Source organism: Haliotis cracherodii, unplaced genomic scaffold (assembly GCF_022045235.1).
Source record: "Haliotis cracherodii isolate W230 unplaced genomic scaffold, xgHalCrac1.p SCAF_2, whole genome shotgun sequence".
Classification (NCBI taxonomy): domain Eukaryota; kingdom Metazoa; phylum Mollusca; class Gastropoda; order Lepetellida; family Haliotidae; genus Haliotis; species Haliotis cracherodii.
This window is the reverse complement of record NW_027266275.1, coordinates 58,263,184-58,282,851: the sequence shown is the minus strand read 5'-3', so window position 1 is coordinate 58,282,851 and position 19,668 is coordinate 58,263,184. Positions and strand designations below refer to the sequence as shown.

At 37.6% G+C, this 19,668-nt stretch overlaps 1 protein-coding gene across 1 annotated transcript; it reads left to right on the top strand.

Moving 5' to 3' along the window:
- Positions 1-53: 53 nt before the first annotated feature.
- LOC139468285 (vesicle-associated membrane protein 7-like) lies at positions 54-19,210 on the top strand. Its single transcript, XM_071250156.1, has 6 exons — positions 54-177; positions 3,465-3,626; positions 8,420-8,516; positions 10,815-10,916; positions 11,773-11,934; positions 16,844-19,210. Exons 2-6 carry the CDS (start codon positions 3,478-3,480, stop codon positions 17,051-17,053), a joined length of 720 nt encoding a protein of 239 aa, XP_071106257.1. The 5' UTR covers positions 54-177; positions 3,465-3,477; the 3' UTR covers positions 17,054-19,210.
- Positions 19,211-19,668: the final 458 nt, after the last annotated feature.

The following is a 19,668-nucleotide window of genomic DNA, read 5'->3' as shown; positions in this document are numbered from 1 at the left end:
CACGGTATAAGGGAGGCAACTCTCGTTATTTGTTGTCGTCTGAGTGAGTCACGCCTCCTTGCAGTATTGATTTAGATTTTGTTGCAGACATTGCATAAATTTGATCATTGGAAAAGTTTTGAAACTCATGTCAAAACACCAGGAACGGGATTTACACGGATATTAATTTCTATACTGGTTTGTAATCTTGTATGTTGTGTGGTTGTGTGTTTATTTGTCATTGATACACTTCTTTCACTGAAACACCGAAGTTTCAATTTCATTTCCGTGTGTTTATTTTTATCGCAAAATGTCTGCATTTGTCGATGTGCTACATAGGAGACACGACGAAACGCAATGCAGATGGGTAGGACGTATGGAACATTATTATTCAATCTAGGAATATTTGTTTTCACTTGCCATTTATTATCATAATTTTGTAATATTTAGGATATTATAAGCCGCTTCAGTATGTCAAAAGTTTGCTGATGATTCTGATAAATATGTTAGAGCATTAAACATTTCAGCAAAAAAGTTCAAGCATCTTTTATCTTCTCATATAGAATTTTGTTAAAACTGGAACCCAACTGTTCAAACGAAGTTCAAATTTTTGTGATGAGATGACATTGTTGTTATTCTTATCCCCTCGAAGTGCTGTCCATCCGTCCGTCATGTTTCATTTCCGGAGCAGAACTCAAAAACCATGAGAGAAATCTTAACCAAACTTGGCACATAGATAGGTCTAGTGGTGAACTGGTGCCTTTTGATAGTTTGGTATTTTTTTAGTTTCCATGTCAACAACCTTGACTTTGTTGAGGATATGTGTATTTCATGCTTATTGACAATGGACTTACTGTCTAAACTACCATTAGAGTAGTCTGATATATATTAATATATGACAATGTATTGATGATTGATGTTGATGTAAAACTTATCACAGTTTATCATTATTATCGAATCACATTGGATGTTGGTATGTCCACTGTATGTATATATTTAATTTTAGTAGTAGTAGTAGCAGTTGTAGACACGTGATGATCTGCGATAGAAGAGGTCTTTTACAACCAATGCTTGCTGTAAAAGGCGACAATTCTTGTCTTAAGAAGTGACTGACTTCTTCTTCTTCTTTGTTGTTAAACGCTTCACTCAGCAATGACGAACAGGATCGGATGCTGTAGCAAGACCCATGAACATCCGGTGTAGAATAGGTCTTCAGCAACCCATACTTGGCGAAAAAGGCAACTACAGTCCGTTTGACTCCAAATGAGAACGAGGAATTGCAAAATAACTCGAAATCCAGAAAAGTGTATGAAACATCAATACGGTACTTGGCCATGAATACCCTGTACCCAACAAAATCTGAATTTTGTTTAATTTAAGACCCATGACAGATGAAGTTCTTTAAGAAACTATCATGTAATTTTGTATAGAAGTGTGTACCTGACATGTAGGGGGACAAACCGTGGAAGGAACAGCGCAAGCACGGTCTGCATGTGCTACACAGTGACCGTGTTCATTCAATGACAAGATGCGCTACTGAGCAGATGTTAAACAGTTGATGTTGAATGTGTATGATTTCTTTAGAAGTGAAGCAGAAAGAGCAAAGCCTTTTTATGCAATTAATAAATTCTTGAAACGAGCTTCAAAAGCTCTTGGTATGTCCCCTCAGAAACTTTAAAATGTTGTTAGTCGACGAGATACAAATAGTCAGGCCAAGGAGGTAGGGAACATGTCAAAACCAGGCAAGGTTGATAAATTAGACAGTTTTCAGAGGGATCAAGTCAGACGTGCAATTGTTAAACTGCACTCAGAAAATAAGTACCTGTCCCTAAGAATTTTGAAGAAATTCCTTGAAACTGACCCTGATTTACATGTTACAAAGTACAAACTATGGCAGCTGTTGCATACATTTGGTTACAAATACAAAAAGATTACTGGAGAAAATAGGGCTGTGTTGTGTGAACGGTCTGACATTGTTCGTCTCCGAAATCATTACCTTCGTACCATCAAGCAGAAACGTGAAGAAGGATATGAGCCCGTCTTCTTAGATGAGACATGGGTAAATGCGTCACACACAGCCAGCAGTCAGTGGGTACCCAGTGGTGACTGTAAGGAGTCTGGTAGAAAGTTACCAATGGGAAAGGTTGAAAGACTCATAGTTCTCCATGCTGGTTCTGCTAGTCAGGGTTTTCTCCAAGACTGTGACCTCGTCTTTAGAGCCAAGGCCAAAGACAACAGGGACTACCACACAGAAATGAACGGCAATGTATTTCTGGAGTGGGTGAAAGATAAATTAGTCCCTGCTTTGCCTACCAAGTCTCTCATTGTCATGGACAATGCACCGTATCATAGTGTGCAGGATCCAGAAAGCAAGACTCCAACCTCTAATAACTGTAAAGGAGACATTGTTACTTGGCTGCAACGGAGGAACATTACCTTTCCTTCTCGAGCGACGAAACCACAGCTCTATGAAATCATCAAAACTATGAAACCTGACCCCGTGTATAAAGTTGACAGTTACACCAAGGGTCAGGGTCACGTTGTCTTACGACTGCCACCTTATCACTGCGACCTGAATCCAATCGAGTTGGTATGAGGCATCGTCAAGGGTGACGTTGGACGATGGAACACAACGTTCAAATTACGAGACATTGAACAACTCGTTAAGGAATCCCTTTGTTGGGTAACAGTAAACATATAGAGGCGATGTGTAGCCACAGTCGTTGACGAGATAGAGCCACGTTATTGGTCACGAGATGGACTACGGCCAGCAACAGTCCAACCTATCATAGTGGCAGTCGGTTCAGGCACCAGCAGTTCCGACGACAAGATCTATGGCATGAGCGAGTCAGATTGCGACTGAAATTATCATGAGACGGCCCCTCTATTGCTGTCATTTCCCCTACCACAGAACGTGCAGTGCATGCGTGCTTGCGCTGTGCCTTCCGCGGTTTGTCCCCCCTACGTGTCATGTACACATTTCTATACAAAATTAAATGATAGTTTCTTAAAGAACTTCATCCGTCATGGGTCTTAAATTAAACAAAATTCAGATTTTTTTTGGGTACAGGGTATTCATGGTCAAGTACCGTAATGATGTTTCATACACTTTTCTGGATTTCGAGTAGTTTTGCAATTCCTCGTTCTCATTTGGAGGCAAACGGACTGTAAGCTTGCCGGAAGAGGCGACTCACGGGATTGGGTGGTCAGGCTCGCTGACTTGGTTGATGCAAGACATCATATCCAAATTGGGTGGATCGATGCTAATGATATCAATCACTGGATTCGATTGTTCACAGACCGCCGTCATATAGCTGGAATATTGCTGAGTGTGGCGTTAAATAACAAACAGTCAACAGTAGTAGTGTCATCATCATTATTCATTAAGTTATCAATAAGTTCCATGACAGCATGTCTAATTGGAAAGGAAGTGCCTGACCATGTTCATGATATGTGTTGATGTTTTGATATTTAATATTTTTCAGGTAATCAGCAAATATGCCTATTGAGTACAGCTGTATTTCCAGAGGGACAGTTGTCCTCTGCAGTCGACAGAATGGCATTGGTAGTTTTGAAAGTACAGTTGATTCTATACTCCCAAATATATCAACCAGCACGGATGGCAAAAATACATACACATCAAATGAGTAAGTAACACAGAGAGTATATAATGTCACTAAGAGATGTTTATTTCCTGTTTGTTAAAGGGACAGGACATCGACTGTTCTGAAGCTTTCTTAGTAAACAATAGCTGATAACCCACGAGCTTTATTCTGCTCTGCTCTGCTCGCCTTATTCCGTGACAGAATGTTCTGCTCCAGTGACCACACCGCAGGTGTAGGATCCAAAAAACATGACCAGACTTTTCTCTTGTTGGTAAACAAACTTATTTAGAAAAAGAACAGACAGACCTAATCAAGCCTTTTGGTGCACTTTACATATTGTTTTGCAGAATTATATAGACATACTACTACAATTGTGACAGTGAGCTGTTTGACAATATAGCTTACACATCAAAGTGACTATCGCTAGCTCTCCGTAGGGTTTTAATGAGAGCATATGAAGGATAAATACACAAATGTAAATAGTTTTTCATGTTTTGGGATATTTTCTCAATGGAAGTCTAAAAAACCCATAAAAATACATGAATGAACTGTGACATGACGATCTGACAATGGTACGAGTCTGGGCACAAGTAACTCTTTATGGGAGAATGAGTGACTTCATCATGTTCATACGACAGAGGCATATCTATATTGTAATCTGGACAAACACTGGCTTCTAATCTAATTAAGCAGGCAATTAGTATCTTGTAACTCAACCATAAGAAAAACACACAAGCTTTAATTTAACTTGCCTCTAATAAAAAAAACATTACTGAAAACAGTTTACACTGTGCAGCACTTGCATTGTCGGCGTTACTGTGCAGAGCTCTATTGTTTTGGTATGAGAAATGAATCAGGCATGTGACATCATACTCGGAAGTTATTTCATGCATTTTTCAAAAACACACAGAACCATTGATGTACTGTCCTTTTAATGTTTGAATGTTGAATGCTTAAACTACACAACTGAGTGAGTTTGGTTTTAATGCTGCTTTTAGAAATACTCCAGCTACCATATTCGACATAATAAGCGCCCCACTGTAATAAGCGCCCATGGCGATATTTGCTAATATATTGGCTAGTGAACAATCCCAATTAGCACCTCTGACTAATGTACACAAGACTTATTTATTCGTGTATTATTCGCACTCATGTATTATATGTAGCCTTAATTATGGGCAATTAAACTCTGGAAAAATATATCTGTCGTATATAAACATTTCAGTGTGTCAGCATAGACCACAAAATTTACGTTCACCATTTACCAAAATAATATTCTAATAAGAGCCCCTTATTTTTAATTTTGAGAGCGCCTTGGGCGCTTATTACGTCTAATACGGTATATCACATTGTCTGACACCATAAATGGGCTTTACAGATTGCACTAATGTGGAATCAAGCCCGTAACTTTCGGCATGATGAGCGAACACTTTACCTGCTTGGCTACCCACCATGCAGAAATCTCAATATGATCTGTATCATGAAACCACAATACGAATAGAACAGTACTATATTTTGTAATGTAACATATTGACCTAAAAAATATAGGTCATCAAGTGACTTTAAATGAAAGAAGGAAGTGACCAGTTAATGGCCAGGCTGTTTTCATCTATTATATTAAGACATCTATCAGCTTGAAAACCAGTTCAAAGGAAGCAGGATGTGAATTTCATGTCCTACCTGTTTCTATACCATCAGATGTTGTGAGATATAACAATTGTGATGGCCCAATCCAAATTACATGTGCTACATTGTACATTGAAATATATGTACAAGACAAGAAAAATGGAAGTTGCTCAGAATATTCTTTTGATGAAAATGCTGAAAGAATTATATCAGCAATACCTTTATATAAACAATAACAAACTATCTTCTCTCCTAACTACCGTATTCGACATAATAAGCGCCCTGCTCTAATAAGCGCCCATGGCCATATTTACTAATATATTGGCCAGTGAACAATCCCAATTAGCACCCCTTCCGATTGGTCAATGTACAAAAGACTTATTTATTCGCGTATACTGCGTACTCGTGTGTTATATGCACCCTTAATTATGGGCATTTAAATTCTGGAAAATATATCTGTCAGAAATAAACATTTCAGGCTGTCAGCATAAACCACGAAATTTATCTTTCAACTCTGGTTTAATATAATAAATGATATTCTAATAAGAGCCCCCTATTTTTAATTTTGAGAGCGTCCTGGGCGCTTATTAAGTCGAATATGGTATATATATATATATATAATACTTCTATTTTGTAGTGAATGTAAGGTATAATTTTATGCTACAATTTTAATTTTAATACCTTCCCTTTTTTTCGCCTTATTGTTCTAGAAACTCACATTTTCCATACTACAGATGCAATCTACAGGCCCTTTGTCTGACACATGGCTTAAGTTGGGGCAACATCTTAAACGATGAATAATTTAATAAAGTTTCACCATTTTGTTTGTCAATGGAAGGTAGGAGTCAAAACTATTAGCATATCAGTAGATCAGTTTTAATGCAGCCCTATCACTTAGTGTTATAAAAATAAATTACTCATGAGTTTTTAGTACTGGTGATTCAAAAAGTAATATCATCAAACAATTATTAATTTATTTATTTTGTCACAGAAGTTCATCAAATGACATTTTGTGACCTTCAGTTCTAAGATGATGAAATCAATTAATCATGAAATTTACTTGACAGTATTCTTTTGTCACAAAAATATTACATTTGGTCTCTTTCAATTCTAAAGTATGAAATAATTTGGTTTCTATGACATTATTTGGTGGTAATTCTGGTAAGTGTCAAAATCTGGTTGCTTTTTCAACTTTTCTGATCTATATACATGTATGTATGCTTGCAGTAATGCTTATCTGCTGTTACCCGTGAGGATCTGGGTTAGAATTGATCTTCAGCACCCCATGCTTACGGGTAATAAGGGGTGAATCACGGGATTGGATGGTCAGACTCACTGACTTGGCAGATGCATGTCATCGTATCCCAATTATGTAGATCAATGCTAATGATGTCAATCACTGGATTGTCTGGTCCAGAATTGTATATTTAAAGACTGCCGTCATGTAACTGGAATTTGCTGAGTGCAGCATTTAACAACAAACAAACAATTTTGTAGAGGGTACATAACTATAGCATGCCATACTTAAACATAATATGATGATAGACTTACGTGTTCAGAAACAGTTGTTTTATTACAATGAATGAAATTTAAATGTTTTATTATTTCTGTACTAGTAATTCATACTATGATGAAAATTGCTGACTCTGGCATAAAAAACAGGATACTTATATGCAGATCCCCTCCCCGGTCCCCGCTCCCCGCTCCCCGCTTTCCGCTCCCCGCTCCCCACTCCCTGCTCCCCGCTCCCTGCTCCCCGCTCCCCCTTCCCCTTCCACTTTTTAAGAGTAAACATATAACAATGCTTTAACAAAAACATTTGTGTATTCAACATCATAAAATGACTACCAAATGTTCAGATTGCTTTGCGGTGGGATGGGTGGTGGCCCAGTCATCTAAGGGACTGCAATTTACTATGCAGAGTTTTAACCAGAAACGTATGATAGTGGATTTGAATCCCGTTTAACCCTGATTATGTTTCTAGGTTTGTCAGCACCATACCAGTGCTTGTGGGTTTCACCAAAGTTGGACGTGCACAACTTCATGCTTTCTTCCCACATCAAGGTGACTTGTCGTGTTATAACTGGAATACTGTTAAAAGCGGCATTAAACCCACCCCACCCACCCACTTACTCACTCACTCACTCACTCACTCACTCACTCACTCACCAACTCACAGATGTTCACTTAGGTATTAAATAAATAATTGTACCCTTCCTTTCATAGCAAGCTGTATGCACACTTGAGTACCAACTCATATCTTTCCTATCAACAAGTTGTTTAAAGCCACACTCAGCAATATTCCAGCTATATGGCGGTCTGTAAATACAAGCCTGGACCAGACAATCCAGTGATTGACATAATGAGCATACATCCACACAATTGGGATACAGTGACATGCTATCAACCATGCCTGAACACCCGATCCATCTCGCTGCTTCTTACGACAAGCACTGGTTTCTGGGGACTTGTATTCTTACCCAGAATCCCACAGGTTGTAGCAGCATTGGCTGTGAGAAGATGGAGACATGCTTGTATTTCACAATATCTCCAGAGTCTCCAATCTCATTAAAATCAGATCTTAATTCTTGCTATCGCTAACAAAGATCTGAGGAAATCCCATTACGGGTCACGTCAGAACAACCTTTCATCCGACCAATCAAAGCGTTGCTTACCAGATCATGAAAGTGACAGTCGGAATGTGCTTTCTAATCATGCAACCTCGAAAACATTAACACCGGGTATTCCGAACGACAGTTATAGCCCGCACGACTGATTCTGTCAAAATTCTCGACTATCTCTCACTTCCGTGGGATAAACATTTGAATGGAGGAGGCATTGCACAGTACGTGAGAAGCACTGCCATACAATCTCAACCATATACCGGTATTAGACATTCGGGAATGTTTGTTTGTTCAGTTTTCAAAATTTTAATCGAGAACTTATTTTTCATGCGTAATCTGAAATGGAAGTCGCCAGGTTGAAACGAATGCTGTAAAGCTCGAGAAAGCTGCTTTCTAATTGGCTGATGTCAACTTCTTGTTAGTCATTTCAGTGGTCGGTCAAAGTTCGCAAAAGATTGTTCTGACCCGTAATGGGATGTCCTTAGATCTGATTTTAATGAGATAGCAGAGTCCCTGGATTATGCATGATTTTCTGCTTGATTTTGTTTCTATTAATTTGCTGTGTATACCTTTGGTTTGTTTCAGTTATGCATTTCATTGTTTGGTAGACCGAGGTCTTATTTATATGTGTGCTGCAGCTCCTGATTTTGGAAAACAACAACCATACGCATATCTAGCAGAGGTACATCACTCATGTCAAATATATGTGCAGATCATGTCAAATATATGTGCAGATCATCTCAAATTTATGTGCAGATCATGTTAAGCGTATGTGCAGATCATGTCAAATATAGGTGCAGCTCATGTCAAATATAGGTGCAGATCATGTTAAATATAGGTGCAGTAAATGTGCAGATCATGTTAAGTGTAGGTGCAGATCATGCTAAGTAAAGGGGCCGATCATGTTAAGTATATGTGCAGATCATGTTAAGTGTAGGTGCAGATCATGCTAAGTAAAGGGGCCGATCATGTTAAGTATATGTGCAGATCATGTTAAGTATAGGTGCAGATCATGCTAAGTATATGTGCAGATCATGCTAATTATAGGTGCAGATCATGCTAAATATATGTGCAGATCATGCTAATATATGTGCAGATCATGCTAAGTATATGTGAAGATCATGTTAAGCATGTTAAGTATATGTGCAGATCATGCTAAATATATTTGCAGATCATGTTAAGTATAGGTGCAGATCATGTTAAGTATATGTGCAGATCATGTTAAGTATATGTGCAGATCATGTTAAGTATATGTGCAGATCATGCTAAGTATAGGTGCACATCATGTTAAGTATATGTGCCGATCATGTTAAGTATAGGTGCAGATCATGTTAAGTATATGTGCAAACCATGTCAAGTATATGTGCAGACCATGTCAAGTATATGTGCAGATCATGTTTAGTATAGGTGCAGATCATGCTAAGTAAAGGTGCCAATCATGTTAAGTATAGGTGCAGATCATGTTGAGTATATGTGCAGATCATGCTAAGTATATGTGCAGATCATGTTAAGTATATGTGCAGATCATGCTAAGTATAGGTACAGATCATGCTAAGTATATGTGCAGATCATGTTAAGTATATGTGCAGATCATGCTAAGTATAGGTGCGCATCATGGTAAGTATATGTGCAGATCATGTTAAGTATATGTGCAGATCATGCTAAGTATAGGTGCACATCATGTTAAGTATATGTGCCGATCATGTTAAGTATAGGTGCAGATCATGTTAAGTATATGTGCAAACCATGTCAAGTATATGTGCAGACCATGTCAAGTATATGTACAGATCATGTAAAGTATGTGTGCAGATCATGCTAAATATATTTGCAGATCATGTTAAGTATATGTGCAGATCATGTTGAGTATATGTGCAGATCATGTTAAGTATAGGTGCAGATCATGTTAAGTAAAGGTGCCAATCATGTTAAGTATATGTGCAGATCATGTTAAGTATAGGTGCAGATCATGCTAAGTAAAGGTGCCGATCATGTTAAGTATATGTGCAGATCATGTTAAGTATATGTGCAGATCATGTTAAGTATATGTGCAGATCATGTTAAGTATATGTGCAGATCATGCTAAGTATAGGTGCACATCATGTTAAGTATATGTGCCGATCATGTTAAGTATAGGTGCAGATCATGTTAAGTATATGTGCAAACCATGTCAAGTTTAGGTGCAGCTACTAACTTGTATTATGGACAGGTATTGTGATTCACACTAGAGTTTTTGATACATAGCGTAGAAGCTACTGAACATTTTTCATAACATGTATTAGTATTCATATGTTGTCCAGGTCTCAGGTCCATTAAGAGCATTATCTGGACCATCTGTAGTGCTGTCCTCTTGACATTGCTAGTTAGACAATGAGGATGTTATGTCTAAAGCCAACTTCCCACCCATCCGTCTAATGGGAAAAGCATGTGTTTCCTGTAGTGAAGAATAGCAGGGATATATATATATATATAATGTTTAAGTTAAGTGATCATATTAAACAAAACTTGAGTTCAGCCTTTGCACCCTCAACCATCAGTATCTATTTAGACCATTCGGTATGCTGCTGCTTTTTTAAAGGTTTTTATCATTTATTTGCTTTGTACATACTATTTTGTGCATCTTTTTATCTGATAAGGCATTTTGTTAGAACATTAAGCTTGGTCTTGTTGGTCTTGTTGAAGATCTTGTAAAATAATCTGTCCTGTTTCACTACTGTGTAACCTTGTTATTACAGACTCTGTTAATGTGGACACCTTGACCAGCTTCCAAATGATATAGTTGTTAACGTCTATATTGATTAAAGTGACATTACTATGTACACATGAATCGTTAATCCAGAAGTTGTGAATAACACCATCCCAAATAGCAGGGTTTCACTGTATAGGAATCAAATTTGTGTTAACAGTTTCTCAGTCCAATTGGCTGTCTGGTTTTCTTAATCGTAACTTTAATTTCCAAAGAAAATCTTTTTTGGTTCTGTAGATCAAGAAAAAGTTCCAAAGTGGTCCACTTGCCAAGCAAGCATCAACTGCAGAATCACATGACTTGGATGGCGACTTTGGTTTTGTCATGTCACAACAGATGGTAAGACATGTAACCTTATATTGTTGCTTCTGAAGCAGCCATGACAAGCTGACAAGGTAAGGATGTCATGTGTGGGATAACTCAACGCCTGCTTCAGACTCCCCCATCAACTGAAGGCACGTCCACTTAATAGGGTACCAAGAATTATATTGCTCAGATTTAATATTAGTGAGTGAGTATGGTTTTACGCCGCTTTTAGCAATATTCCAGCAATATCACGGCGGTGGACACCAGAAATGGGCTTCACACATTGTACCCATGTCAAGAATCGAACCCGGGTCTTCGGTGTGACGAAGATTTAATTTGAACGTACTTGGCCCCACTTTGGGCACCAATGTATCGTTGAAAGATTTGTTTAGTGATACAGGTATTTGTTTTGTGATTTTACGTATTATAATATATTGGGAGCTAAAGTTTTGACAGTGATTGACAGTGATTGTACATGCATATCCTATTTTCTACATACTACTGTAATTATTAAGATGTCAAAGTCAACATGGTTAGACACCGTAGTCATGGATACACGGAAGATCACAATGTGAGGGAAAGATCCCTTCGGGTTTCTGCCATTTTGTCAATCAATTTCAAAGGGAAACTTCATTTGTGAGTAAAATTGCAATATGTATTGTTTGAAAAGCATATTGCCATATACCAGTTTATCCGTAATACCTTGCAGTCCGAGTTCCACCTGGGACCCATGTTCAATCCCAACATGGCTATGATGTGTGAAATACATTCTTGGTGTCCTCCACTGTGAAATTTGTGTTATATTGCTCGATGTGAAACCTAATTCACTCACTCACTCATTCACCCCAAGTGACTGTGCTGATAAAGTATTTCATCTTAAACCATTCAGGAGAAGTACTCAAAGCCTGGAACTGGAAACACTGGGGTGTCAAAGCTTCAGAATCAAGTAGATGAGGTGAAAGGGGTCATGTCTCAGAATATCGAGAAGGTTCTGGAGCGTGGGGACAGACTTGATGACCTCATGGACAAGACAGAGGAGTTGGAAGCTAGCGTAAGTGTCAAAATCTGGAGTAGAGAGAGGGCTTAAGTCTCAGAATTTGTGAAGGTTGTGGAGCAAATGGACAGTTTTGATGACCTCATGGACAAGACAGGGGAGTTGAAATCCAGGATAAGTATCTACACCTAGCGTAGAGGGAAGGGTTATGTCTCAAAATATGAAGAAGTTTCTGTAGCGAGGGGACAGGCTTGATGACCTCATGGACAAGACTTGCTTATACTATGACCTTGAACCTTCCCACATGCCTATAATTTTTTTACATTACTGGGTTGATGAAACTGTTCCTCAAATAGTGTCTCTATAATTTGTTCACATGATTCCATCTTTATATTAAAAATCTTGTATCTTAAAAAATAAATTGCTCAAGTTTATTTAGTGTGTAATTTGATATACAGTATGGCTATTGTGTAGAAACAGGTAACTTTATAATACCCTTTGTGATTTTGGGGATTTTCATTTAAAATAATTCACTTTTTGATGACTTTAATGTTTCTCATATCAAAAACTTATGGTAGACTACAGAGTGCGATGACTCTACCTTTCTTCTTCTGTTGCTGTACATGGCATAGATGGCCAATTTTCATAAGGTGCTGCGATTGAGGGACATGCTCGATGCACAACACCGTATGGGTCATTCTCTAAAAAAGTAACATTTCCTTTCCAAATGAATTTTCTTGAAAACAACTCATAATTTTGTTTTCAGATTACTTGACAATGAAGATATCTATCAGATGTATACAATATTCTGATCAAATTACTGCTATAACCTTATGTAAGCCGGCAAAATACCTTAAATGTGCAGAAATGTGCAGAAACTTGTTGTCCACAAATAAAAAATCAAACTTTCTCAAATTATCTTAAGTCTCTGGGAACAAATACTTTCCAAAGCCCTGGTGATTTATGTAGCATGACATCATGAAAGGCTGATAACAGCAGAAAAGCTGTTGGTTTTCCACTTGGATTCATTATTTTTGGAAACAGTGATCTTGTCCAGAGTAATAGTGTCTGTCCTGTCACCAGATAGTACAAATACAAATAATAATTGCTCCTTTGGTAAGCCAGAAAGCTAAGGTCTTTGCAGGTCTCTTCCTTTCCAGTACTATCATGGCACCATGTGCTCAAGTAATTTATATTGGTGCAGTGTCTTCAAAATAAGTGGTAAATGTTGTCTTTTGATGTGTACTTTTTGTAGGTGTCTGTGCTGTCACCATGCATTTTGGGTTCCGAAATTGTTATTAAAAAAATCAAATATAATGAGTATATTTGACTGTCAGAATGGAACTCAACCAGTGTGCTTTTTTCAGTGCAAGAGAGAAGTTATTGTCCTAAGCTGGCATTATGTCATAGTTTGTCTCTCCTGTCACTGTCTCTGCTGTCACCTTAAAAAAAGTGACAGGAGAGACATATTAAGGCGACAGCACAGACATATAGTGTTCAATAAATGTTTCAACATATATATATCAAAAGACAAAGAAAACATGAATGGTAATGTATTTTGTATCTTTGCTTGTTGCATGAAAATCTGAATATTATTAACATTTGGGTCAATAAACACTGATTACACTGCGCAGTAGATCTTTGGTAACAGCACAGACTTTTAATAGTGACAGCACAGACACATTTCAGTGACAGCAAAGACATTTTAGGATTTTTTTTATCATGTTGACACAAATAATGAACAATTATTCATTTACTCGCATTACTGTTGTACATGATTAAGAAATGTAACATATTTAGCAAATTTAAATGAAAGTAATGTTACATGATCACTTCAAACACAGTGTCTATGAGTGACTGTGACAGCACAGACACTTAACAGTAACAGCACAGACATTTAGTGTTTAATAGAGATTTGAGAAAGTTTTGTTCAATGTTTCAGTGTCTTTAAAACTCTATCTCTTAGGCTTTTGTTAGTTACAGGAAAAATTGAATTTCCATTAATATTTGGGTCAATAAACACTGATTACACTGCACAGTAGAACTTTGGTAACAGCACAGACATTTAATAGTAACAGCACAGACACTTATCAGTGACAGCAAAGACATTTTAGGATTTTTTTACCAAGTTGACACAAATAATGACAATTATTCAATTTGCTCGCCCTACTGTTGTACATAATTAAGAAATGTAACATATTTAGCAACTTTAAATGAAAGTAATTTTACATGATCACTTCAAACACCGTGTCTATACGTGAGGAAAAGAGAGAAGTGGAGGTGTGTGCTGACAGAATGGAGTGTATGAGTGGGGAAAGAGAGAAGTGGAGGTGTGTGCTGACAGAATGGAGTGTATGAGTGGGGGATAGAGAGAAGTGGAGGTGTGTGCTGACAGAATGGAGTGTATGAGTGGGGGAAAGAGAGAAGTGGAGGTGTGTGCTGACAGAATGGAGTGTATGAGTGGGGAAAAGAGAGAAGTGGAAGTGTGTGCTGACAGAATGGAGTGTATGAGTGGGGGAAAGAGAGAAGTGGAGGTGTGTGCTGACAGAATGGAGTGTATGAGTGGGGAAAAGAGAGAAGTGGAGGTGTGTGCTGACAGAATGGAGTGTATGAGTGGGGGAAAGAGAGAAGTGGAGGTGTGTGCTGACAGAATGGAGTGTATGAGTGGGGGAAAGAGAGAAGTGGAGGTGTGTGCTGACAGAATGGAGTGTATGAGTGGGCAAAAGAGAGAAGTGGAGGTGTGTGCTGACAGAATGAAGTGTATGAGTGGGGGAAAGAGAGAAGTGGAGGTGTGTGCTGACAGAATGGAGTGTATGAGTGGGGGAATGAGAGAAGTTGAGGTGTGTGCTGACAGAATGGAGAGTCTGAATGATGATGAAATTCACCAAAAGACAAGTAAGGAAATGGTACAAAGTTCAGACGATGATAAGATGGAAAGACAAAAGGAAATACACCAGCCAGTTGATACAAATGAATGCCCCGGGAAATTTGTTGTCATTGTGTATAACATATATTATCCTGGTTATGGTGAAGATATAGAGCTAGGTGATGTTTTTGTGGAATATATGCATAAAGCGGGAAAGCACGGGAATGCAAATTGTTTCTTCTGGCCACGCAAACTTAAAGACAAATGCTTGTACCGATTTGAGGACATAGTTAGCTTTGTACCAGAGCCTTCCAAAATATCACTGTCCTCTGACTATTGTGTTGAGTCTTCTTTGTGGGAAGATATGTTGGTAACAATTTATGGCAAACAATAACCTGTGTTTATATGTGCACATGAATGAGGTCAAGAATGATTTACTGAATGTTATCATATAATGCTATCATTTGGTAAAAGTGCAAATATGTTATCAGACTTTGTCTGTGCTGTTACTGTTGAAGTTTTGAAAGTTGACTATTCTCGTTTCCTTACAGCTTTTTGTTTGGAATAAGCAACAATAACCTCAAAAAGCGCCATTAAGGTTGTTGGTAGAGTTTCTGATCAAGTTCTATTTTTGAGATGAGCAATTCCACATAAGATTGGTTTATGAATTTTTGCTTGTCTGTGCTGTTACCAAACCTCACATTTTTATCTAATTATTGTCACATACAAAATACACCTAACACTTTGATATGCACATTCATTGAGTTTCCCTTTTTTTGACTACCTTTACTTCTGAAACACAGAACACAGAAATAGTTATTATAGTTTTGGCAATTACAAAATATTTTGTCTTTCCTGTTACCATGTTGTCTGTCCTGTTACCGTGAATGTCTTTCCTGTCACCAGGTTTCTGCCATCTCAAAAGTTAAAATTGGTTCAACTCTGCTGACAAAAATATATATAATTCATAAAACGAGTGTAATAACTATTATTACCTTATAGAATAATGGTAGTTCCTTTTCAGTGTAAGCAGTAGACAAGTTTATCGTACATCTTTTTGCAAATAATTCCATTGTATGCATATATTTACAGTCTAATAATTTAGTTAAGCCAATAAATGAAATTTTAAAGCTGTTGGTATTTGAACTATGCCAAAGTGCAACAACCATATCATAAATTTAATTCATTTTAGATTTATGTTCGGTGACAAAAACTGAATTTTATGCACGGTAACAGCACAGACATTTGGTACAGAGATGCCAAAAAAGGAAAATAAGACATATTAAGCCTGCATACTTTACACTTGTATTCAGTATTTGTTATGTTGTTTATCTGCTCAACAAAAACATTTCAAAAATGAATTCTGATTTGTTGATTTTTCATAGGCCAAAATGTTACTTTTTTAGAGAATGACCCGTATATGTACATAAATACAGTAAGATTATAAAAATATGCAAATACAGATTTGCATTCTTTATTGTGAGCTTTGTGACATATGTCATGTCAGTGTGCAGTGAACCTGACATGACAATGTACATGCACTCCAATATATCAAGATATAATAAGTAAATTTTTGTTGTGTTCTTTGTAATTCCTGTATTCTGATTAGCTGAATTGGTCACATGTTATTGCAGTCATTTCCCAATGAATCCAAAAATATTAAGCCATGCCCACCGAAGTGGACTACTTTTATAACTATTTAACAGGTCCTATGAACTTTGTTTTGATCTTACTCTCTGTTGATTGGCTCCTGACTTTGTAGGCGTATCAAGTTATGTGCATAAATTAAAAAATCACCTGATTCATGTCACACCACAGTATGTATTCCTACACATTGAATGTTTATGAACCGTGTCATATTTGTCTGCTTTGATATATACAACACTTTTTGGTTAAACTATTGTTTTTGTTGTTGAATTTAATTATAAGGATTGACTGTGTATATTTTCGGTTCATTATGCAAACTGTATGAAACCATTTAAATGTATCACTTTATTAATGGGAGTCAAATGACTCTCGCATTTTCCGCATGGATTCCATAATTTACAGTCACTGAAATACTGTGGTATTCTCTCACTCTGATCATCTGTGTCCTTCCAGTCCGCCTCCTTCCAGAAGACTGCCCGTCGGATTCAGAAGAAGTACTGGTGGAAGAACACCAAAATGACACTGATCCTCATAGCTGTCGTCCTTGTGATCATCATCATCATCGTGGTGGCGGTGTTGGCATCAACCGGCGCCTTCAGCAGCGGGAAAGGATCAACAACAACAGCAGCCCCAGCTGTTGTGACATCACCATCTACGAGATGATGTGTAACTGTCCCCTTTCATTTAAAGTAATTCAGCCTTAAGTCTGTAAATCACCATGGTAACCATACATTGATGTTTTGTCAAGAAATTTCATGGTCAAGTCTTTCTTATATGTTGATGGTCACAAGTTTTAAAGTTTAAGAACATATATATATATTATGAATTGTTGATATTTCCGTACATATTTTCTCTGCTGATCTGTGTGATGAAAACACATATATGTAATACCCACTAGTTGCACATTGTGTTAATTATTATGATACCAATTAATGATTATTCATATCTATTGTTTTAATGAAAAAGGCTGAACAAAATTGAAAATCATATATATTTGGTATTTGGAAGGGTTAATTTGATATGTATGTAAGTAATGCATACATAGTAGAAGTGTTGGTATATTTACACCACTTTATTATATCAGTGTATATGTGTCAATATTTATACAACAAAATGTACCTACCATGGTATATGTGAAGTTATACAATCTGTTGTTGAGGTCGAAACTAAAACTTTATTGGACCTATTGTCTGCCTGTTTGCATATGTTATTTAAAAGAAAACTATTATTTGTACACTGACCACAAGGGAAAGGGATTTTAAGCCTCATTGTTTGTATCGAGATTGCCAAATAGTTGAGAATAATACATTACTAAACATTTGATAGAGATATTGTGTGTGTGTGGGATCTGAATGGTGTGATTGTCTGCTGGGAGATGGTGTCATACGAGTAGTATCCCATGTTGCCATGCAACTGGAGCATGTTCAGCTTTGTTTAAAGTTGATGAAAATATATACTGTACACATTTCAGTAAGCCAGTGGCTGTCCTCTAGTTATGAAATAGACCAGGATCCCTCACAAATATTGAGTAAGCACATATAAAAAACAAATCTTGTGGTTTTGAGATTTTGTCCCCACTAAACTTACGGCAGTGAATAGCTGTAATATTGATGCTGCTGCGTAAATCATTCATTTATTCATTCATTCTAAACTTACATTTTTCTATGTCAGTGAATTTATGGTTTGACACTTTCTCACTTACATCAGAACAAGTTTTATATTACAACATGCTTCCAAAATGTGGGAAACCCCAATGTCTTGCAAATCCAGCGAGTGAGTGAGTATGGTTTTACGCCGGTTTAGCAATTTCCCAGCAATATCACAGCATGGGACACCAGAAATGGGCATCACACATTGTACCCATATGGAAACATAACTGAGGTGAATCTAGGATTCAAACCCAACATCATTGGATCCTGGTACAACTAAGGGATGCAAATGGGATAAGAATATTGCAATGTCAAACTGAATGTGTCCTTGTTTATTGTCCTGGGCACAGTGGTACACTGTACTACCAATCTCATTGTAATCAGAGGGGGCACAGGTGGCCCAGTCGTCTAAGGCGCTGCGATTCCCTGTGCAGAGTTGCATCCCTTGGGCACGCCAGAAACCTATAATTGTGGGTTCGAATCCCGGTTCGCCTGGATTATGTTTCTAGGTTTGTCAGCACCATACCCATGCTCGTGGGTTTCACCGAAGTGGTAAACGTCTGAAACCTGCATCACTTCAGGCTTTCCGCCCACATTAAGCTGACACGCCACGATATAACTGGAAATGTGTTAAAAGCGGTGTTAAACCCAACTCACTCACTCACTCACTCACTCACTCACTCACTCACTCATTATAAACAGATCTTTTACTTTGATACAAACTTCTCTGCATGATGATCTGAGGACACACAGGAGGTCATGTCAGGTGAACTCTGTAATCAGTCAATCAGCATCAAGACTTCTAAATTCTCAGTACAAGTCAGAAAGCATTCAGACAAGTATATGTGATGACTGCATCTTTGAATTGAAGTTAATCAGCCTGTTTCACATGTAAATGATAAAGGGAGCATTATATTATTGTTGTAGACATTTTATGCACCATGTATTTGTCTGAAGGCCATGGCATCTACACCAAAAAGGAAGTACCATCAAATTAATAATTGTGGGTTTTCTTTTGTTAAAATAGAAATTTTGAATAGGTGGAAAAGGAATGTAGCAGAATCATTTAAGGAAGGTGACATCAGATTGACCGGAGGGTCCAGTTCGGTCAGATTTCACCTGCGTAATGTCCTGTGGAGGTGTCCACAGGCTTTCACACCGAGGGGGGTCGTGTTGAGACATGAAATTGTAATGGATGTGTCCTTGTTAACTGTCCTATCCACAGTGGTCTTCTGTTCTAGTGTTTCAGCACCTTTCTCGTCATTTATGTGTCTAGGGATTCAGGTTATGTTGCTTTCATTCTCTGCTCTGGTAACAGCTGGTGAAGGTATCTTCTTCCAAGACCATGTCTGACGGGGCATGTATCTGATTTACATGTTGCACATAAAGTTTGAAATTTGAAAAAAGTCATAAATATGACCTTGAGCTTGTTAAAGTCAGGTTTTGCGAGTAATAATGTTGGATAAACTCAGAATCAGAGCTGTTTACTTGAGTTACGAGGTTATAAATTGTTTGATCGGCATTACTTAGCAGTTGACGGATGACAAAGTAGAGACAATTTATGGATAACAACTTCTTTGTTATCATGAATAGGTTAAGTAATGACAACAGAAGGATAATACTGTAACA